Below are 22892 nucleotides of genomic sequence, written 5' to 3'. Positions count from 1 at the left end.
AAAAAAATTTTTTTTTTAATATTGGATAATTACAATACAAGAGAGTCTCACAAAAAAGGTACAATTTTGCATCAGACGCAGCTAATCACACTTTTTTTGACTCACACTGTATCTTATTCGGATTTTATTTTAAAATTTTTATTAGGATTTCATATCTAAATATTAAGGATTACAAATCCCATTAGGATTACACATCTCAATAGGATTAGAATATATACATATTACGATTATTTAACATCTCATTAGGATTACATTTTTCTTCAGGATTATTACTCTTATTAGAATTATTAGGATTACATATCTTATTAGGGTTACATCTCATTCGGATTCCATGTATTACATTTCTCATTGGGATTAAATGTATCATTAGGATTACATCTATCATTAGGATTACATATCACATTAAGATCACATATATCATTAGTATTACATTTCTCATTAGGATTACATATATCATTAGGATTACACATCTCATTAGGATTACAAATCTAATTAGAATTTCATATCTATTTAGGATTACACATCTAGGATTATATATCTCATTAGTATAGTATTTCACATAATAAGAATTGAATTTCTCATTATAAATACAAATCTCAAATAAATACAAATAAAATTCGGATAACATAACTTGTTAGGATTACCCATCTCATTATGAGTACATCTCTTATTAGGATTACATATCTCATTAGGACTACATATCTTATTAGGACTACATATCCCATTAGGATTACATATCTCAATAGGATTACATATCTCAATAGGATTACATATCTCAATAGGATTACATATCTCATTAGGATACATATATAATTAGGATTATTTATCTTATTAGGAGTACATTTCTCATTAGGAGTACATATCTCATTAGGAGTACATCTCTCATCAGGAGTACATCTATATCAAGATTTCATCTTCATATCTCTCATGAGGAGTAAATTTCTGATCAGGAGAACATCTCTCATCTGGAGTATATCTTTCATCAGGAGTAAATTTCTCTTCAAGAGTACATTTCTCATCAGGAGTACATTTCTCATCAGGAGCACATCTTTCATCAGGAAAACGTCTTTCTTCAACGTTAATCTCTCATCAGGAGTAAATCTCTCATCAGGAATACAGCTCTCATTAGGAGTACGTCTCTTATTAGGAGTACGTCTCTTATCAGGAGTAAGTCTCTCAACAGGAGTACGTCTCTCATCAGAAGTAAATCTCTCATGAGGAGTACGTCTCTTATCAGGAGTACCTCTCTCATCAGGGGTACGCCTCTACTCAGGAGTACGTCTCTCATCAGGAGTATATCTCTCATCAGAGGTTTATCGCTCATCAGGAGTACATCTCTTCTCAGGAGTAAATCTCTCCTCAGGGGGAACATCTCATCAGGAGTACATATCTTCTGAGGAGTACATCTCTCATCAGGGGAACATGTAATCAGAAGTACATCTCCTCTCAGAAGTAAAGCTTTTATCAGGGAAACATCTCATCATGAGTACATCTCTTCTGATGAGTGCGTCTCCTCTCATGAGTACATCTCTTCTCATGAGTACATCTTATGAGGAAAACCTCTCTCATCAGGAGTACACCTTTCATCAGGAGTACACCTTTCATTAGGAGTACACCTCTCATCAGGAGTACAACTCTCATCAAGAGTACACCTGTCATTCCCTGTCATTAGGAGTACACCTCTCCTCAGGAGTACACCTCTCCTCAGGAGTACACTTCTCATCAGGAGTATACCTCTCATCAGGAGTATACCTCTCATCAGGAGTACACCTCTCATCAGGAGTATACATCTCATCAGGAATACATCTCTCATCAGGAGTACATTTCTCATCAGGAGTATACTTCTCATCAGGAGTATACCTCTCATCAGGAGTACACCTCTCATCAGGAGTACATCTCTCATCAGGAGTACACTTTTCATCAGGAGTATACCTCTCATCAGAAGTATACCTCTCATCAGGAGTACACCTCTCATCAGGAGTATACCTCTCATCAGGAGTACATCTCTCATCAGGAGTACACCTCTCATCAGGAGTACACCTCTCATCAGGAGTATACCTCTCATAAGGAGTACATCTCTCATCAGGAGTACACCTGTCATCAGGAGTACGCCTCTCATCAGGAGTACACTTCTCATCAGGAGTACACCTCTCATCAGGAGTACATCTCTCATCAGGAGTACACCTCTCATCAGGAGTACACCTCTTATCAGGAGTACATCTCTCATCAGGAGTAAATCTCTCATCAAAAGTACATATTTCATCATGAGTACATATTTCATGCGGAGCATCTTTCATCAGAAGTAAATCTTTTATCAGTAGTACGTCTCTCATCCGGTCAGGAGTACACATAAGGATTACATCATTCAAATGAATACATCTAAAGAAATACATACTAAAAGTCGTACGTCTTATATCAGTAATACATATCTTCAGAAGTACATATATCACCAAGGTTACATCTTTCATCAGGAATACATATCTTCAGAAGTACATATATCACCAGGGTTACATCTTTCATCAGGAATACATATCTTCAGAAATACATATATCACCAGGGTTACATCTTTCATCAGGAATACATATCTTCAGAATTACAAATATCAACAGGCGAACATCTTTCATCAGGAATACATATTTTCATAAGTACAGATATCACCAGGCGTACATCTTTGATCAGGAAAAACATATTCAGAAGTACAAATATCACCAGACGAACATCTTTCATCAGGAATACATATCTTCAGAAGTACATATATCACCAGGCGTACATCTTTCATCAGGAAAAAAAATCTTCAAAAGTACATATTACACCAAGCATTCATCTTTTCATCAGGAAAAAAAAAACATCTTCAGAAGTATATCTCACTTTAGGAGGTAGTAAAGGAAGGGAAATTGTTCATACAACGTTTGTATATCAAGATAAAAATGTTAGAGAAGATTTTAAATTTCAAGACACTTGAATTACTATTTCATAAAATTATTAGAACTCACATTTCTTAACATTAAAGCAAAATATCCCTTCTTGGAAATAAATATTTCAGCATTAGAATACAAAGATTTTCACTTAAAAATCTCACGTTTTTTTAACTTCGTCATATGTAAAAAAACCAAACGGTTCACAGTTTTCTTCATATTTTTTTTTTATTTTCATTTCATACTTCATGAAAATTACACAAATCATGTTTAAACAATTGGAAAAGTGCGCTGGATTTCCTCCATTCTCTGCAACAGCCCGACATCTAACTGATATGGAGGACATCAGCTTGGCCACCAGAGCTCTGTCCTCATTGATGGATCTCTATTCACCAAGGATGGCCCTCTTCAGCTGGGCCAGAGCAAGAAACTATATATTTCATTTTTGTTGATCTACTCTCTCCTTGACAAACCCCAGACATTTTCTATCGGCCATACATCGGAAAACTTGGGATACTGCAATTCATGGTCCAATCTCCTGTTGGAACAGTCATTGACAGCTGTGGATTGAGACATGGTCATCTTACCGATAGCGTCTCGTTCTGGGTGCAGATCCTCAACTGCTGGGGTAGCAGTCCCAAACAGTCAGCGTAAAAAGCACCATTCATGTTTTTAGGAACAGGGTTGTAGTTCTTGTCAAATTCACTCATGAACGCACACTCACGAATTTGACCTGCAATCTGCTATCTGCCATTGTTGCCTGCATGTTGTGTTAAATGAAGTAAGCAATGAAACTTCTTAATTTTGGAAAAAAATTAAACTTTTAAGGATGGCTGTACTCATCTCATTGACTTGCCTACGCTCAGCTATAGGGTGCTTCTCCAGGTAAGCTTGGATTTGACGCATAATGCGGGATCTTTGCTGAGAATTCATGAAAGTAACTCCCAGTCCAAAAAATAAAACTGTTACTGTTTTACTGATTCCTAATACATGTTTTAGCGGATTTTCATGCAACTTGACTTAAAAACAAAATTATAAGAAAACTGTGAACCGTTTCTTTATTGACACCCTTTTAACAGACTCAACAGTCTCAAAATTGAAAAATAAAATTAACGACCATAACTCTCATTTTTCAAAAGCCGAACATAAAGTTCAATTTTAATTTTCGAGAAATATTTGAGAAATGGTATATCAATAATAACCAACATAAGAAAACAATCTGTATTTGATTTATTATAAATATAGAAAACATCGGCGCTTAAAAAAAAAGATAATTGAAACTTATCGGTATTAAATTCATATCAAATCTACATCTAATTAATAATCAATACAAGAAAATAATCTGCAAGCACTTCACTTGAGAAATGTTTTGATTTTTCATTATAATAACGTTGACGAATTAAGGCTTTGCAAAAATTCAAGGTTTCTAATCGTTAGATCTTTGCAACCTGATGGTGTAAACCTTTGTTATTTAAAACTTAAATTTTTTAATTTCAAAGAATTCTTATTTAAAATATTTAAGATCTGCGGCGTTGGGTTGTAAATATATAGGGATTCGAAAATCAGCTTTTGCGGCAAAGACTTCATTTCTTTAGGAGAAAAGCTTAAAAAATCAACATAAGAGGCTAAGATCAAGGTTTATGTACAAGACACATGTAAGCACATTTTACTAGAAAATGCTTCGTCAGACACAAAATTGTGCTAAATATTAGAGAAACATCATATTAGTGTCGAAACGAAGAATTTGTATGCTTAGGCAAGTTATGATGTTCCAGAAAAAAGCTTACAAAAATGGCATAAATATTTGTTTACTTTACTAGGTCCTCAGACTGAAAAATATCTACAACAGCCCTTTTGCTCAAAATTTTCGTATGAGCAGGAAGGAAACCAAGCAAAACCTTGCAAAAGAAGGAAAGAACCAATGGAGTGATTCTGATTTTGGAAATATTAAAGATTTATAGGCCATCTTTTAGTTGATATAAACCCAACGAAAGTACGACCTAATGATGTACTTGGGAGCAGGAAAGATGTCTAGATTCTTATCCGATGATAGATCAGAATGAAGCACATAGTCTGCGACTTTGTTTAATCAACAATTGTAGTAGAGTTCATCTCTTCAGCGCAATCATCTTAAATCAAGTCTACATCTCTTCACGGGGTTTATACTAGCAGATCAGCTCAGATATCATCAGCAAATGCTCTGGTCTCACTACTCATCTTTTCTACATTTTTCAGCAAAGGCAAAGATATAAAACTAGCTTATTGTTATCATGAATTAACTATTATTGTTTATATCTCTAACATATCAACATAATGACACAGGTAAATTTTTATACATACGTCTAGTCGTCACAAATTCAAGTATCCACATGATCGTGGTTTAGGTAAATAAAAAATGGATTATGTTTAACATGATATAATTACTCGAGAAATATAACAACTTGTATGACAGAATGAATGTGAATGTATATTATATCGACAATAGGAGCAAAATTACATCTGTTTATAACCTTGGTAACACAAGGTTTCACAGCTCGAGCACAGTCCGCAGTGAACTAAGCAACATCTTTGTAGAAAACTAGGCATCCTGGGCGTCTCTAACCTCAACCCCATCATAATCTCTGCTGTTCTCCAAATCACGATTCGGAGGAAACCCGTCCTTACTCCCCTCATATCCATCCCTGCTTCGATAATCTTCATATCCCTCTCTACCCTCATGTCCATCCCTACTATCATACTTATCCCTATGCCCGTCAAAATCCTGCCTCCGATCCTGCCTCCAGCCCTGGTGACCACCTCCTCTGTAGCCTCCGTTTCCGAAAGAATCTCTGCGATTGTTATACCTCCCAAATCCTCCATAACCTCTGTCCCGGTCCCGTCCTCCATGATAGTTGCCTCCCCAGCCTCCTCGTCCTCCTCTATGTCCATCAGCACCACTGTAACTGTCATTCTCTCTCCGAACTCCCTCTGGTCTATGACCGTCAGGCCGGTTCTTAAAAGATTGGCCATAGCTTTGACGGTCGTTATTATAGCCTCTTCCCTTGTCATAACTTTTATCATAAGTATGAGACGGTTGACCGTTAGAACTTTGTCCGTTTACAGAACTAGATCCACTAGCTCTACCATTATCTTTTCTACTTCCAGATTTATCCGGTTTATCTCCAGGTACTCTTTCAGTCCTTTCCACAGAACCACGGGATTCCTTCACAACTTTCTCCTTATGCTTTTTCTTCTTCTTCTCTTTAACCTTTCCATCCTCGTCTCTCTTCCCTTCCTTCTTCTTCGCATGCCTGTACAACTTGAACAACTTCTTAGCGTCAAACTCGGTGAACTTGGACACAAAATACCACAAATTGCTGAAAAAAAACAATGTTATAAAAAAAGATTAAGGGTATGTAGCAAGGTAAACATAACAGCGTGAAAATAATGTAACCTATGTAACTAGGTTTAGAGAATTAAAGACTAAAAATCACACCTTCTCCATTCTCTCGCTTTTTCCTCCTTCATCTCCGCTAAGATTGAGTCTATATGAGTTCCAATCTTGATTAAGCACTGTCTAGTCTGGATAACCTAGAGATAGAAAACACAATCATTACAAAAAATAAGACACAAGGGAAGAAACCGATTTGATCCTATTATATATTCATGGATTGTCGATATAAAGAAAATAGGAGATGAACAACATAATATGAAAAACTACACTGCGTTTCAAGTTATTATGCGATTACCTTTTTTAAATTCCGACTCAAATTTACATTCTTCATTGTACACAAAAAGGTTTTCCTTCAGGTTTTGACACGTGTAAAACATTTTGTGTACTTGAGTTGTACACAGTACACATTAAGTGTAAAATTGTACTTTCAAGGAGTATCACATTATCATGCAAGTTTCCACAACTTGGTCATTTAAATCACAGAAACATGAGAAATAAAGGTGATCTGGAGTGAAGGGTAAAAAAAACAAATTCCGGGAAGACCATTTTATGCTTTGGTACAGAAATCTGAATTCTGAGGTTTAAAAAAGCTTGTATTCCAACAAGACAATGCCCCCTGGCATGCATCTAGGAAGAGCATGGGTTGGCTTGCTAACCAAGGATTCAGTGACAAAAAAAAATTAAGGTCAAAAAGGCAAACTGTCCCGATTTAAATCCCATAAGGAACTCGTTTGCCGTCCTGAAGAAGTAAGTTTACCACTCTGGTAGGCATTATAGCTTACAGTGAGGTGTGGGCTGTTGGCTGTTATAAAGACAGCTGAAGCTAGTGATAGGATATAGCAAATAAAAATCTAACCAATTCCATGAACAAGAGTCTCCTGGAGGTTAAAATATGTCGTTTTTATTTGAAAAAATTGAGTTTTTTAATCTATTCTGCAAAAAAAAATGATTTAAATGTTTAATTTTTTTGATAAAATGTTTGGAATCATTAAGTCAAATTTTTAAAAAACAATTTTCTAAAAAAAATTTTCCTTTCCCTTTAAACCTTTAAAAATCTAATTGCCTTATAACTTAAAACGCAGTGTAAAGACGAACAAAGAGAATGGACATAATTAATTAGAATCGGATAAAGTCCATCATTTTATCTCTCCTCATTGGTCAATCCTACAAAATAGACCCAAGATTTGTTTTACTATTCTAACAAAATTCCTTTCATTTAAAAATTTTTAAGCTCAGCTCTTACTAGAACGATTTTTTTTAATTTAGTCATGACGTTTGAATTCGTTGTAAATATTGAACATTTTGCAAAAATGTTTTTCACAAATAAAATTAGCGCCGAAATAAGTATTACCTGATCATTCTGCGACAGCTCTGGATCTGGTCTATCTAGAGCTTTCAGAGACTTCTTAACATCCCTCATTTTCTCCTTACATTGTTTAAACACTGCAGGATCTAGTTCTCCCATTATCACAGGTTCGTTGCTACCGAAGTGTACAGGGGCAGGAAGGGATTTCTTTTTCTTCTCTTTCTTCTTCTCAGATTTATCTTCATTTTCAGAACTATCATCGTCCTCGACAATCTCCTTGGACTTGTACTCCTTGTTTCCAGGTTCCTCTACCTTCTTGATCTTTAATCTACCAGGTTTCTTGGATTTCGTTTTCCCCTCTAGTCTTGATAGGACCCGGAGAAGATACGAAGCTCGAACGTCCAAATGTTTGATTTGTGGTTTGCAGCTGGCATTGAGAAGTATTTTTCCTTCCAGATTCAAATCTTTGTCGGCTTTTATCTGTTCCCAACTACCCAATCCATGTTCGTAGATTCCTACCAGTAGTTTGCTATCATCCTCTGCGCTCCAGTCTACGTCGAAATGTGCATCTTTCACCGGAGAATCCAACATCCATTTCAAGCGTCGACTCTTCTCTGTCGGTAAAAGTTTTCCTAAAGATCTAAGTAATTGTTCAGTTTCAATTAAAGTTTTAGCATTCACAGCCACTTTTCCTACTTTCACCGAGGAAACTTTCTTGGAGTCAGTTTCCTTTTTTAGTGCAGTTTCACAGGTATCATGAAGATGTCTCCCTAGCTCAACAAGCTGATGGATTGGTTTCTCAGTCAAATCAGCATCCAAGGCGATATCCTCCATTCTTGTCAAAGGCAGAGGAAACTTCTTGTAGGATTTGATGAACCGACGGATCTCAGTGTCGTTGAATCCCTTAACGGACTCTGTTTTCCTTTTCTTCTTGGGCGGAGTTTCAGGGTCGTCATCTTCATCGCTATCACTTTCTGTTCCCTTTCGTTTATTCTCATTCTCTTTATTTTCCCCTCCGTGAACAGGTTTCCTCTGTCTTGGGCCTAGGTAAAGATCCTTCAGTTCCTTCTGCTGTTCTTCCTCCTCAAGTTCAGTTCTATAGGATTCAGGGATAATCTGATCCCACAGTTTCTGAATTCCTCCTTCTTTCGTTGATGATGCACTCTCAATAGCTTCGTCCTCGTCTACTGCAAGACTTGCTACCTTAAAGGCCGACATGAGTCCGTCTTCATCCTCCATCGGTTCATCCGTCCTAGTCTCAGCTCTCTTCAATATTTCATCGATATCACAGACAAGTTCGTCCCCTTCCTTCTCGTCATCTTCTTTAAACAGCTCCTCAGCTCCGAACTTGAGAATAGCGTTGAGTTCGTCCTTGCTAAATGGTTGTCCTTGCTTTTCCGCAGTTCCCGTCTTAAATATCGTTCTACCCGTTGTGTCCATTCTCTGAATGACAAGATGATCCAGAACCATCTTCTTCTTGGCCCGTTCTATGATCTCCTCTTCTACACTTGACTTGGTGACCAACCTGTACACATTCACTTGCTCCTTCTGTCCTATCCTGTGTGCTCGAGCCTGAGCTTGCAAATCGTTCTGAGGATTCCAGTCGCTGTCGAAGATAATGACCGTATCTGCTGTTGCTAGATTAATTCCTAGGCCTCCTGCCCGGGTAGACAAGAGAAAGCAAAAATCAGTAGAACCAGGAGCATTAAAATGTTCGATGGCGTTTTTTCTCAACTCACCCTTGATTCCTCCATCTAGTCTTTGAAACTGAAATCTTCTAAGTTCTAGATAATCCACAAGAATATCAAGCATACGGACCATCTGGGAGAATATAAGAACCCTGTGTCCTGTCTCCTTTAACCTGACCAGAAGTTTATCAAGAAGTAAAAGTTTCCCGCTTCCTCGAAGCAATTTCTGCATTCTCTCCTCCCTTGTCCCACCTGATTCACGCTCATCAGGAGGTTTGGTCAGGAATCCATGATTACAACATTTCTTTAATTCAACAACAATATTGACAAAACTAACCGTGGACGCTTTGTTACCACGCATCAGAGCAGAATAGTTTTTAGTAAGAATGTATTTATAGTACTGTTTCTGTAACCGGGACATATCAACACGAAGTATCTGTTCAACCTTCGAGGGAAGATCTTTCTCAACGTCTTTTTTGACACGGCGTAGAATGAAAGGTTCAAGGATTTTGTGTAGTTTCGTATAACCTCTTCTCTCCGCCGTTCTTCCGCCGTGCTCTTCGTTGAATTCATCCCAATTATCAAACTTTAAAGGCATGATAAAGTGAAGGAGTGCCCAGAGTTCCTTCATTGAGTTCTGTAGAGGAGTTCCTGTGATCAGAAGTTTATGATTAGCATCAAACGTCACCAAGGTTTGATACAGAAGAGAAGACTCGTTTTTTAGCCTAAATTAAAGCAAAATTAAGTTAGTAATAAATTATTAAGGTGAAATCTAATATTTATTAATTTTTGGTGGGGTGTGATGTTTGTTTTACGTAAGAACCAATGAAGCACAATTTTACTAATGTTGGTAAATTTGAGTTTAAAATTTTAAACTTTGCTATTTTACTTAAATACAATAAATCATCACTTATTGTAAAAATTGTTATACTGTGCATTTTAGAAACAAATATAGATTTGAATGTAATTATACCTATTTTAGAAACAAATATAGACTTTGATGTAATTTTACCTATTTTAGTAACAAATATAGATTTGAATGTAATTATACCTATTTTAGAAACAAATATAGATTTGAATGTAATTATACCTATGAGCTTCGTCTACGGCCAAGACGGCCCAGGAGAGAGAATTAAGTTCAACCTTATCCTTGAGCAGGATCTCGTATGTGGTGAGAAGCGCATTAAATTTAGTTCTCTTATTCCCTGGATGAATCCACTCACGAGATCTTATCTAAACAAAAAATATAAATCCTAGATTTTAGTTCATAGTTCTCAATAAGAACAACTAACGTTCTAGCGCGAGGTTGGCAGAAGTGTTTTATTGGAATAAAAACTGAAAGTATTTCTTTTTGTATTTTATATATGTACTCAAATTTTTTTCCAACTTCAGAATTTAAGCTAATCTATATTAACTGTATTCCGGATAAAGGAATTTGTCATAAACAGAGTTTACTACGCATTAGACATAAATCGTTTATTGTTGCGTCACACAATCCTCAACAAATACGGCTTTTTAAATAACAAGTAAAGAATCAACATTGATATTTTAACCTTCGTCAAACTTTTCACATAAAAATCTCAAAAAATAAACCAAAATCTTCAAGATAAAGAGCTTAAAAATTAAAATTTCGTGGTTCCATGTAGGAAATCGGAAAAAACAGGTTAATTAATACATAAATAAAAACAGTGACAAGATAAAACTTACTATAGTTCTGGAGGTTACATCGCCAATATAAGTGAGAACATTCATATCCGGAGCCCACTTTACAAACTCATTTTGCCAATTATCCAGAGTAGAAAGGGGGACTACAACCAGGAACGGACTAAATGGAATTATTTTAGTTAAATACAGAACGGTTTCAATAAATAAAAATCTCCAGTTTAAGTTGTTAACAATTTTAATAAGAACAGAAGAATGCTTGAAGATAAGAATTGAAGAAAAAAAGATTAGTGCTCATAACTATTTTAAAAATACGCTGCACGACTTGGTGCCTGGCTGTTCTGCGTAACATTGATCAAAATTTACTACCAATAAATTCAATCATCAAGAAACCCCCTTTAAACACAAGTTCATTCTAAAATTACCCAAATCAAAATGTAGTTACAGATATGTTTTGTTTGGTTGGAAGCAGACAATTGTATCTTATACAACTACGCAACTAATTTAACAAGTGAACAATTACGTCCGGGTTTTCTTGGTTGTAAGACATGTTAGTAGTTCCCTTACTGTGCCTACCATTATTGTACAATCCTGTCTTTAAAAGTCTTATGACTTACCCATACAACTGGTATTTGTGGAAAAGGTAGTAAAGGAACGAGATTGTCTGAATAGTTTTACCCAAACCCATCTCATCCGCCAATATCACAGAATTATATCTAACAAAGAATATACTTAACATTCGTACAATATTAAGAACTATTAATTTTACATGTAGATTGTAGAAGAGTTACCTAGTCCAAGAGTGGTTTAGCCAGTTTAAACCCTGGAGCTGGTAATCCCTGAGCCTACGAGTTTCATCTCCAATAAACTCAGGTTGCTCTTCCTCCCGAATGAACTTGGGACGATGCTTGAGAACTCTGTTAGTTTTACTGGGCGTGTATCTACTCTCCTCTCTCATCTTGTATTGTCGGATCAGCTCCTGGTTATCATCCTCGATCAACTTTCCACTTTCCCAGGTGGCGTCGGAGTAAGGTAGGTTTTTCCACTTCACGTAGTAATCAGGAAACTCAGCGTCTCCATCCGACATCTGTCGGTCTACGATCCTCTCCACTGTGGTGTAACTTTTCAACATCTCCTGCTCCATCTCCATCTGGCACTCCATGTACTCCACGTCATCAGGATTAGAATATTTTTTCCATTGGGAGATTTCTTGCTGTTTTTTCATGTAATTATCGATCTTTTTCAGTCCTTTAGCCGACATTTTTTCTAATGAATCGTCCGATTCCCAGGTGTTGTGTAAGTGTGAATATCCCTTCCATTTGATAAGATATTGTCGTTCAAGATCATCTCTACTCGTGTCACAGTTCTCGTTCGGATCTCCGTTCTGTTTAACACTGTAAACCGTAGTTGCTGGTCCAGTAGCACCAGGGATACCCTGCCTACTATCCAGAACCTTGTCAACAGTAACAAGATCAGAGGTCTCCTCCTCTCCTTCGATAGTCCAGGACTGTACCGTATCCTCGTCCACATCCTCGTCAGTGTCCGGAACAACGTAGCTAGGTTTATCAGTGGCTCCGGCTCGACTACGGTCACTCTGACGATAATAGTCGTATTCAGACTCACTCTCTTCGTCAGAACTTACTTTCTTCTTTTTAGGCTTAGGCTTGTTCGTCCTCGTAGGTTTCCGAGCACTAGCTTTTCGTCCAGCTTTAGGTCGAGGACCATCTTCATCGTCCCACTCAGATTCAGATTCGGAGAACCCCTCTGCAGCACTTGAAGATTTTTTCCTAAAAAAAATGATTTAGTTACTACTTCAAATAAAAAAATAATGGTAGAATTAAAAAAAAAGAAAATTTAGATTTCAAGGCAAAGCAAGATTTCTAAGTTATTTAATTAAATCAATGAAATTAGTTGTATAAGCATATATAATAATCGTAGGCATCGGATTACAAAAAAATTGTTTACATGAAAATTACGAAAACATTTAATTTTTAACTTTCTCTTGCTTGACACATCTGGATATTCATTGCGATTAAGAAAACATTATGAATTTTGTTTAAAACGTTGCAATTTTTGTCAATATTTGTTTAAACACCGAACTCAAAATATTTTAAGGTTTACTTATTTCAACGCCACTTAAAAAATCTTTCAATCCTAACAAATAAGAATCTTATGGCTTTAAAGACAAATACAGGGGATATTACTTCCAAAACTAACACGTGACTTGGCCAATTTCTAACACTGAGTGTCAGAAATGGGCATAATCAGCAAAGTTATCTTTTTCAAGTGTATCTTAAAATCCAAGACGATTAAAACAAAATTACGCTGCATATATTTTTTAAATGGCTAAAACTATATATTGAAACAATAAATGTCAATTTTAAAATAATAATAACTAATAAGGCGTGAGAATTAGTTTTTGATGATTCTTGATTTCATTTTCGAACAAATCCATATTTTGAAACTATTACCGGATTTTAGCTCATGTCGCGTTTTCAGAACATATCCTGATTTTGAGACAATTTCCGGAATTCATATCAATATAAATGTTTAAGCATTGACGCACTTACGTAACACATCTAGATAACCAGAATAAGAAATAAAAACAAACTTGTTTAATAATTTGAAAATCATTTCAGCATTGAGAAATAAAAATATTAATATCATTTGTTCTTACTTAACTTTACCTAGAAATGCGGGAAACTGTTTGTTTAAAATGCTTGAAAATAAACAGATAAAACTTAGATTCTAGAAAAAATTCATAAGATAATATATGTTTTTAGTGATTTATTTTGAAAGTAATGAAAGTGTGCTTTGTTATGAATTGCGGATTATACCGAAAAACGGGAAAGCTTTGTCTCGAAAACGCGATGAATTTTTCAAATTCAGGATATGTTCGAAAATGGAAAACCTGACTTTGTCCTCTTATAATTTTGTTTTTAAAAAGAAGTTTAAAATTAGTTTATATTAACGACTTTTAATCTAGATATGGGCCGTGATCCAAAAAAACCCAGTCTTTCAATTTGTGCCCATTTCTAACAATCAGTGTTAGAAATGGGCCAAGTGTTAGTTTAGGAACTAAGTCCCCTGAAATGTGTACCTTCGTTTCTTTTTAGAACCATCATCGGAGTCGCTACTGGCAGGAATATATCTCTCAGGCTCCTTCTTTGATCTCCCGGATTGACGGATACCATACAGTTCAGGGTCCGCCTGCCAATCCGGTTTGGAGGATCCACCTGGTTTCCGGCTAACCGGCACCTGATCTCCGCCGAGGCTACTCGAGCCGGAGGATTCAGAACCGGATCCAGAACCTGATGAGGATCCATTGTCCTCAGATCCAGAGGAACTACCCGCAGCTCCCTGAAAATAATAATTATATCGAGAACCTGTTGGTATACACAATACAAGAAAAAAAAGGTCAAGCATGTCACTTTTCGAGAAAAAGAAGATGGCTGCAAGAACACAGAATGCCTTGGCCCATTGGTGAAATGCTCAAAATAACTTTGGCTGTATAACCATATTTAGCCCTACTGGTTCGGCATTAACTGACCTAAGGAATGATTTGTTGCTCTAAGCTATGACCAAAAGATTAACGCAAACAAAAAAATGTTCTCTACAATTTTGTTATTATTTTTTTCTTCTCTCCAATACAGAAGAGCGCGTGCTGCAATATGGATATCCATTTAATAATATATAATTTGTCTTATATTCAGATAAATAATGAAACCATGATGTTTAATTTGCATTGCAGAATCGATAGCTAGAATATGTAATCAACCAGATTTGAGCCGTAGTTCAACTACTTCTCTTGAGCCCCAGCTAAAGCTGAAAGTAAGTGGTTGAACCACGTCTACCCGGTAAAACCATGTATCCCTATTCAATGGATCTAGTTACTGATTTTTAAATAATAACAATATTCAAACTGTGATAAATACTATTCAGCAGTTCGTAATAGTGACGAATTAAATATTGAAAACTTTTAATTATTTAAGATAGTTTATTCAATCCCGTTTTCCAGTAAAATCTAATAATAAATTAAATTAAAATTTGCAGGCACTTAAGCGCTAAATTGAAAGGCCAGAATTATATGATTAAGGAAAATTAAGAACAAACCGTTGTTGACCTTTCCTATAATTTCGAAGAAAAAAATATGAAATAAAAGAGCATCGTTAATTAGAATTGAAAATGATGATATTTAGTATTTCCTTATGATCTTTCAGCTGTTCAAATATAAAATTTATCATCATGGTATCATTTGACTAAGTTTCGTATTCATATCTTTGATCACTGGTTAAATTATTGAGCTTGAACCCGAAATATGAAATGAATGGGAAGAATTTTAGTGCTTTTCATGACTTTTAGATAAAATTTCAATGATAGGAAAAGAACACGAGTGAACAATGTCCAATAACTTACATTTTCCGGAGAATCATTTTGTAAAAAACGGCGGATTCGAAAAGTCGGCTTGATAATAGTTGAAAGCAGAACATTGGTATTATACCAGAAAGCTGGTGAAATCTATTAAATTGAAAAATAACCATTTTACTATCGATCAGAATTTTTCTAAGTATGGAATTGATCAAAAATCTCAAATTATCAGAGATGGGTCCCCTATGAAATTTCCCGTTTCCAGGATATATCTGGGGCGGAGGGTACAAGGAGTGCGTTAAACAGATTCCAGCGTTGTACTCGAACCCTTTGACCTTTAAATGTTTGTTTGAAGGTTGACCTCTGATGGTTCTAACTAGTTTCAAACGATAAAACTTACTTAAACTCCAAGATTTTGAAGCGGGAAGGATGTATAAGAAGAACCCACGTAGGGTTTAAGCAATCACGGATAAAATTATTAAATATAATGTGAATATTGAGGGTACTTACCCCTTTCATTACTAGAGATTCAGTTTAAGGCAGGATTTCTCAACAAAACTTCTAAAGAAAGTACTGGCACGTGGTCTCCGACCATTCCTGCATCCTTCCCAGGGATCTAGGACGCAAAGGAGATCTGATTGATCCCGAAGTTCTTCATAATTCAGTTTATTCCAATCAAAACATTGACTTTAAGTTCAGTTTAAATACCTCTTCCGCCACTTAAAGTACCAGGATCAGAATATAATGAAAACTAATAGATAGACGAAGTTTTATGCAATTACATAGGTCTGAAAAAGTTAAAAAGATTTTATTGACCTTGAAAAAAATCAAGAGAACTTGAAATTCCCAGAAATAATTACGCTTCAAACGGAGAATAGTTCAACGCTGAACGGCTGATCCGCCATGTTTGAGAAAGAGGATGAAAGGAGGTGGGTTAGGCGGTGGGATGAGACGACGCGCTCTTTAACTTTTAAACCCCGCCGAGTTCTGGCTTTCTCAAGTTTCAAAGTTCTTATTATATTAAGTACTTAATTTAATTAGGAATTTGTTAAAAATTCAAATTTAATAGAAATGCAGCACTCCGGCCTTATAACAAAGTGATTTGACATATTATAATACATAAAGTTTTCGATCTTCAAAGATTTTAGGCACCCGGGTCTTGAATATAGGCAAGTCTCAGTTTTAAATTATATATTCCAATTTAATATTCAACATTTCATATTTCCGAACAATGCTGGCATTGCCATTTTAGTATTTGGCTTATTTAGAAAAAAACTAAGAGATTCATTTGTACTTAACGAATTCCTCCATTCGCTTCATTCTGCTTTAAAATAGCAGTTAACGTATTTCCGGTTTGAAATTACCCGCCAAATTCGAATTTTAAGCTTTCATTTATGCTTCCATTGTCTTTGGAACATGAACTTCATCATACAAACACTTAAAATTATATAAATTTCACGGGATACAAATTGAAATCTCCAAAGTCAAAAAAGAATATATATTCTGCAACATATTTATACAAAAATTTGCTCCAAGGTTAATCGTGCTCGCTGAATAATCAGCACGTGTTGCTGACATGACTGTAGAGCTGGTGATTGCTTTTCCGGGTGTGGGTGGAGTCGAGGAGCAGCTGACCACGCCCACTATCACAGCTTATTGCATACAGCAGAGACTACAGTTATCAGCAATCTTGTATTTGTATTAACTACTAGGAGGTTAGAATCTCCTGAATTGCTTTCTTCTGAGGCTCCGACAGACCAGAAACACAAGCTTCGAAAACAGTTGGATTGCCCTGAACATAAATTCATATTAATAACGATACTTGAGAAATTATGATGTAATGGTTTAGAAATGATTCAACAGACTGGTTGCCTAATACTCTGCTCTACTATAAATCAACCCGTCAGCTAAGCGAGTTATGAGCAGATTTGAAATAAAAAAGTTTTAATCCCTTAGTGAGTAGCCAGCATTTACCCAACAAAGAATTAATCATTTTGTCTTTTCCTCAGTTTTAAATTACCTTTGAGATTTTAAAGGTTTACAATTTCAAATCCTATGACCTCATAACCCCCCCCCCCCCTGACCAGATAATGTTAATGTATTACCGAAACTTCTTTAACTATGTTGATTATTCTAAGCTTTTCCTCTGCTTCAGGACGAAGAACTTCACAAGCTATCGCCTCTGCTATGATGGCAACAACCCGGGGAAGATTTGAATTGTTAGGTCCAAGGATGTGTGTATTATTGGCCTGTACAAGATCAGCTAGAAACCCGTAAACATAAGGAGCCTCATCAGTGTCCTCAGTCACTGGAAGCCAAGAAAACCTAAATGAAAAGTTTATTGTTGAAAGATATCAAACAAATTAACATTATTTAAAATTTTGTTCATTTATTAATCACAACCAGGAATAATGATTGTAAACAAGTATTGACACTAACTATGTTGACCTCATTCATGTATATTGACCTCATCAATGTGTTTTGAACTCAACCATGTATATACGTAAACCTCAAACATCTGTTGACCTCAACCATAAATGTTGACCTCAACCATGAATGTTGACCTCAACCATGTTCATAGACCACAATCATGTTTATAGACCACAACCATGTATATAGACCACAACCATGTATGTTGACCTCAACCATGTATGTTGACCTCAACCATGTATGTTGACCTCAACCATGCATGTTGACCTCAACCATGTATGTTGACCTCAATCATGTTTGTTGACCTCAACCATGTATATTGACCTCAATCATGTTTGTTGACCTCAACCATGTTTGTTGGCCTTAACATTGTCTTTAGACCTCAACCATAACCTGAACCATGCTTGTTGACCTCAACCATGTATGTTGACCTCAACCATATATGTTGACCTCAACCATATATGTTGACCTCAACCATATATGTTGACCTCAACAATTGTATTGACCTCAACCATGTATGTTGGCCTCAACCATGAATTTTGACCTCAATCAGGAATGTTGATCAAAACCATGTATGTTGACCTCAACCATGTATGTTAACCTCAACCATCTATGTTGACCTCAACCATATATGTTGACCTCAACCATATATGTTGACCTCAACAATTGTATTGACCTCAACCATGTATGTTGGCCTCAACCATGAATTTTGACCTCAATCAGGAATGTTGAACAAAACCATGAATGTTGAACTCAACCATGATGTTGAACTCAACCATGAATATTGACATCAACCATGAACGTAGGATGACCATGTTTATAGACCTCGACCATGTACGTTGGCCTTAACCTGGTCTTTAGACCTCAACAACGTATCTTGACCTAAACCATGACTCTTGACCTAAACCACGACTCTTGACCTCAACCACGTTTCTTGACCTAAACCATGACTCTTGACCTCAACCATGTTTCTTGACCTAAACCATGTTTCTTGACCTCAACCATGTTTCTTGACCTCAACCATGACTCTTGACCTCAACCATGTTTCTTGACCTAAACCATGTTTCTTGACCTCAACCATGTTTTTTGACCTCAACCATGTTTCTTGGCCTATACCATGTTTCTTGACCTCAACCATGCTTCTTGACCTCAACCATGTTTCTTGACCTAAACCATGACTCTTGACCTCAACAATTTGTCTTGACCCTTAACATTGCATGTTCATTGTTCACCTCCAATTTGAGTGTGTTCTTAATTAAAGCAAATATAATAATTCTACTGCGTCTAACTCACCAAACTGGAAGAATTGAATCCAGGTTACAGGCAGATCCATTGAACTTTAAAATCTTTGTAACAGCTGAGATTGCATTTTCTGTAGGGTTTATGTTCTCGGGTTGTCTGCTCTCACCATGCTGAATGATGTCCACGAGAAGAGGTACAGCTTGACTGGCGATCTAGAAGAAACAAATCAATTTAGTTCCAAGATAGAACAAAGTCAACAAAAAGAAATAAGAGGGCAACAAAAATATCTTTCTTTAATTACAAAAGTTTCACATTTTTTCTTAATTTCAAAATCAAATAAAACGCTACGCTGATTACTGGGTGCTATAAATGTGGTTACCCAAGGCCAAAAGATATTATAAAAAATAAGTCGTCTTTAAACTCTCAATGTATGTGGGTAACTTCTGTTTATTGAATATGTTTGATTATTCTTGGTTAGAACTGCGTATTGCGTATACCTGGGCGTATCCAGGTCCACCACATTGTCCCAGGACTCCACAACCGTATGCAGCAGCTTGTCTAACCTCTGGTTGAGTACTGGATACACAGCTGAGTAGGCGGGCCAGGAACACCTCCTGGTACTTCTGGCTGGTGCCACCTACACAAAAAAAAAATATAACAAATATGGAATTTACCGATTGGGATTGAAGTCCTCGATGTTTTTTTTACTAAGACTTTGTCCAATGCCACAACTTTGTTCTAAAAGGTTCCAAGACAAAACTAAATTTGAGCGATGTAATTACAAATTCAATAACAATACGATCAACAAAAAAATTGAAGGATTGGAAATCTTTTTATTAACGAGGTATTTTTAGGCCGCTAGATAATAGTGAACTGAAACTTCACCTGTATATTCTATAAGATCATCAAATATACAAAGTCCCCACTGTAGATCAGACCAGGGTCGTGTAGGTTCAAGAAGCCGACTGAACAGAGGGAGAAGACGTTCAAAGGCCGGGAGGAATCCCTCTCCGTGTGTAACAAACATAGCATGAATCACGTCTCCAACCTTGCTTAGGATATATACATCCTCGTCATCCTCGTCCTCTAGTTGTTCCTCTACTCCCTCGTCATAGTCCTCCTCGCCTCCTGCCCGTTTACCAGCTCTCTCCTCCTCGCGACGGAAATGCTCTGTCATAGTTTTGTCGAGAAGAACAACAGTTTCCTGGATAAATATTCTTGATACAATCTCATCTAACAAACCGTCCAGAGGATAATTTTTATTAGCATTCATCATCTTGTTTGACAAGTGATTAGCTCTAATATGGATATAGCTATATTTGTCAAATAGACAGGGATGTTTTTTTAGAATAAAAATTTCCCCCAGAAGTTCGCTAGATTGGGGGGAAAAAATTATTTTTAGAGAGGAATAAATGGATTTGGGGAGAAAGTATCAAAATAGAATGAAAAAAACTTGGCTTTTGATGTTCAATTTTTCCATTTTTCCCCAGTTTATCAAAAATCTTTAAGTTGAATTACTTTTGTTTAAACTGATGGGATTGTAGACGTAACTTCAAGGGACCATTCATTGTAAAGTTTACATGCCTGATACACAACGGTACCTTCTCAGCCTTTATCCGGACAGCAATCAAGAAGCTTTTGTCGTTTTACACTCTACAATCTTATTGCTATCTGCCAATTTCCTCCTTCTTAGAGTAACCCAAGTAACTCCTATTGTGCAACCACAATAGAAAATAATGCGTTTTAAGATGGAAAATAAAAGATATTTTGTACTTCTGATAGACTAAGATAAAAAGAAAATACGTCGAAAATCCCTTTAATATTTCATTGTTTAATCTGTAGATAACTGTGTTTGTATGGTGTGAGAAGCTAACCTCTAATCCTGTGACTCCTAGACAATCCTTGCCAAGTAGTTCAATACATCTAGCCAGGCTCGCCAGCAGCTCAGCCAACACATCATTCTCAGGTTCAGCTTCTGTAGCCTAGAATAGGATTATGTAGAAGACAGTGGGGCGATTTGGTTCAGTAATGGGGGATGATTTCTAGTTAAGCATTTCTCTGCCCGAGAAAAACGGCCTACAATACAATGTAATTAAAAAGGTGGCTTTTCTAGCAAAAACGCTTAAACTTTAAATTAAGATAAGGGGGGAAGTAACTTTTTGAAGTACCCTTAGAAAGCATCAAAACCTGTCCGGGGGTGTATATTTTTCAATTGCGTAAGTGGGATAAAAATTATTTGAAAATTAAATATGGGGGGGGGAATGAGTGTCAGACCTAATATACACCCCTGAAGCTGCGGAGTTAATAACAATCATAAAAAAAACATACCTTGAGAAGTTCTGGAAGCATGAAGCCCCACATCTCCTGGAGATAGGCAGGACCCTTGATCTTAGCACATTCAAGAAGGAAGGGAAGAGATTCTGCTGCTGCAGTTCTAACCCCGTCATGGAAATAGAACTTCAGCATGGGAACCATCAGCTTTACAACCTGCTCTGTATAGTCGGAGAAGTGTTCCTTCAACTCTCTAAACATAAGTTTTGTAGTTTCTGTTTTATTACGCCAGGACAAACTCAAAAAAAAGAATAAAATTGTTGCGAAGATACAAAGATTGTAGAAGCCCAGGCAAAAGGTTTCTTAATAAACTTGAATAAACTTGAATGGAAATGAAACCTTTACCCACGTCAAATTAAAGTAAATCTAGTCTAGTTTATGGTGTTGAAAGAGACCAACTCACATATATCAGACCTGTTTATTGGAAGAAAGATTACCTGGCGTAACAGACCAACATCTGGCAGGCTGTAGCTTTGTCCTCTAATCCTGCAGTTTTAATCCCAAAGTTCTGCTGCTCCCCCAGCTGGACAAACTGCCAGTCCTCGGTCTCCTCCTCCACGCCGTTCAACTCATCGTTGTCCAGCATAGCAACCTCCGGCTTCAAGCTCGCCGTCTTCATCACCGGTCCCATGACCAGGGGTAGATAGGGAGCAAACCTGGCTCCGAGGATTTTACATATTCTAGCCCAGGCTGAGATCATGTAGGACATCTGGGGATCATCCTCGGCTAGTTCCTCGCCCTTCACCTGGCTGGAGAGTAACAGTTCCATCACCTGGGAATAAAACAAGTTCAATTAAAGGAAAACTATTTTAAAATGACGAATTAAATGTTAAAAACAATCAAAACAATTTATTTTCTCGCGTAAAATACTTTTGAAATTAAAGAGATCTTATATCATCAATAATATTATTCATGGTGTTAATAATGTTAATAAATGTACTTGGTTTTCAATGTTAGCAGATACATCCAATAGGATTAAAAGAATGTCAGAAAATCCTATTTCACTTAGTGCCAAATTTTGTAGAACCGATATTCGTAAACATTTTTTTAGCCAAAGAGTTGTTTCTCCATGGAATGATTTACCCTGTGATATAAAAACTGCACCAACGTTAAATACTTTTAAATCCAGATATGATAAATATGTAAAAAATTTCTAATCTAGTTTATTTTGTTGGGACAAAAAGAGCCGAAAAAAGATTACTTTAAAAGAAAACAGAAAGGCCAAATGAGAAAAAAAATAATCTAAGAAAATTTTTTTAAAAAAGAAGAAAAATGTCAAGGAAGAGAAAAAAATAAAAACTCTACCAAAAGAAAAAAGTCCCTTATTTTTAATCTTGATTCACTGGATATTCGTAATTATTGAATATAATATACTCTGTATATTAATGTGATATATGCAACCATATGAATATCATAACAATCGGAAATTTTCTTATATACTCCACCAGGAGTCCTGAAAATAATCATAACATAACCATAGAACAACAGGATAGGAGAACAGGAGCATGGTGTAATTA

General features: G+C 36.3%; 3 protein-coding genes across 3 annotated transcripts in view; all 3 read right to left on the bottom strand.

Annotated features, from left to right (window-relative positions):
• Positions 1–1655: 1655 nt before the first annotated feature.
• LOC111708052 (uncharacterized) lies at positions 1656–3625 on the bottom strand. The gene is made up of 3 exons (XM_023481302.1): positions 3503–3625; positions 2530–2585; positions 1656–2379 (listed from the first exon to the last, which is right to left on the bottom strand). The coding sequence occupies exons 1-3, from the start codon at positions 3623–3625 to the stop codon at positions 1656–1658; spliced, it is 903 nt and encodes a 300-aa protein (XP_023337070.1).
• Positions 3626–5315: 1690 nt separating this feature from the next.
• LOC111707781 (chromodomain-helicase-DNA-binding protein 1) lies at positions 5316–16294 on the bottom strand. Its single transcript, XM_023480939.1, has 9 exons — positions 15883–16294; positions 14105–14364; positions 11796–12791; positions 11622–11720; positions 11050–11167; positions 10433–10575; positions 7700–10067; positions 6391–6485; positions 5316–6271 (listed from the first exon to the last, which is right to left on the bottom strand). The coding sequence occupies exons 1-9, from the start codon at positions 15889–15891 to the stop codon at positions 5494–5496; spliced, it is 4866 nt and encodes a 1621-aa protein (XP_023336707.1). The 5' UTR covers positions 15892–16294; the 3' UTR covers positions 5316–5493.
• A 562-nt stretch (positions 16295–16856) lies between these two features.
• Positions 16857–22892, bottom strand: part of LOC111707790 (importin-5) — a 12684-nt gene continuing 6648 nt past the window's right edge. The window contains exons 10-17 of the mRNA XM_023480949.1: positions 21813–22147; positions 21373–21568; positions 20919–21026; positions 19930–20248; positions 19542–19681; positions 19096–19256; positions 17478–17697; positions 16857–17164 (exon numbers count right to left, since the gene is read on the bottom strand). Coding sequence (XP_023336717.1) covers positions 17081–17164; positions 17478–17697; positions 19096–19256; positions 19542–19681; positions 19930–20248; positions 20919–21026; positions 21373–21568; positions 21813–22147 — 1563 coding nt within the window. The 3' untranslated portion in view covers positions 16857–17080. The remainder of the gene's footprint in view (positions 17165–17477; positions 17698–19095; positions 19257–19541; positions 19682–19929; positions 20249–20918; positions 21027–21372; positions 21569–21812; positions 22148–22892) is intronic.

Source organism: Eurytemora carolleeae, unplaced genomic scaffold, assembly GCF_000591075.1.
Source record: "Eurytemora carolleeae unplaced genomic scaffold, Eaff_2.0 scaffold105, whole genome shotgun sequence".
Taxonomy (NCBI): Eukaryota; Metazoa; Arthropoda; class Copepoda; order Calanoida; family Temoridae; genus Eurytemora; species Eurytemora carolleeae.
This window is presented reverse-complemented; position numbering and strand designations above follow the sequence as displayed.

Bases quoted from the DNA above. Each gene is read 5' to 3' on its own strand.
- LOC111707781 (XM_023480939.1), bottom strand. The intron at 10,576-11,049 runs GTAAGTTTTATC...TTTTTTGTTTAG, and splicing joins ATGTAACCTCCAGAACTATA to ATAAGATCTCGTGAGTGGAT. The intron at 6,272-6,390 runs GTGTGATTTTTA...GTTTTTTTTCAG, and splicing joins AAAGCGAGAGAATGGAGAAG to CAATTTGTGGTATTTTGTGT.
- LOC111708052 (XM_023481302.1), bottom strand. From the start codon at position 3,625: ATGAGTGAATTTGACAAGAACTACAACCCTGTTCCTAAAAACATGAAT. The intron at 2,586-3,502 runs GTAAGATGACCA...GTAATTCTGAAG, and splicing joins CCCAGAACGAGACGCTATCG to ATATGTATTCCTGATGAAAG. The intron at 2,380-2,529 runs GTATTCCTGATG...GTATTTCTTTAG, and splicing joins ATATGTATTTCTGAAGATAT to ATGTATTCATTTGAATGATG.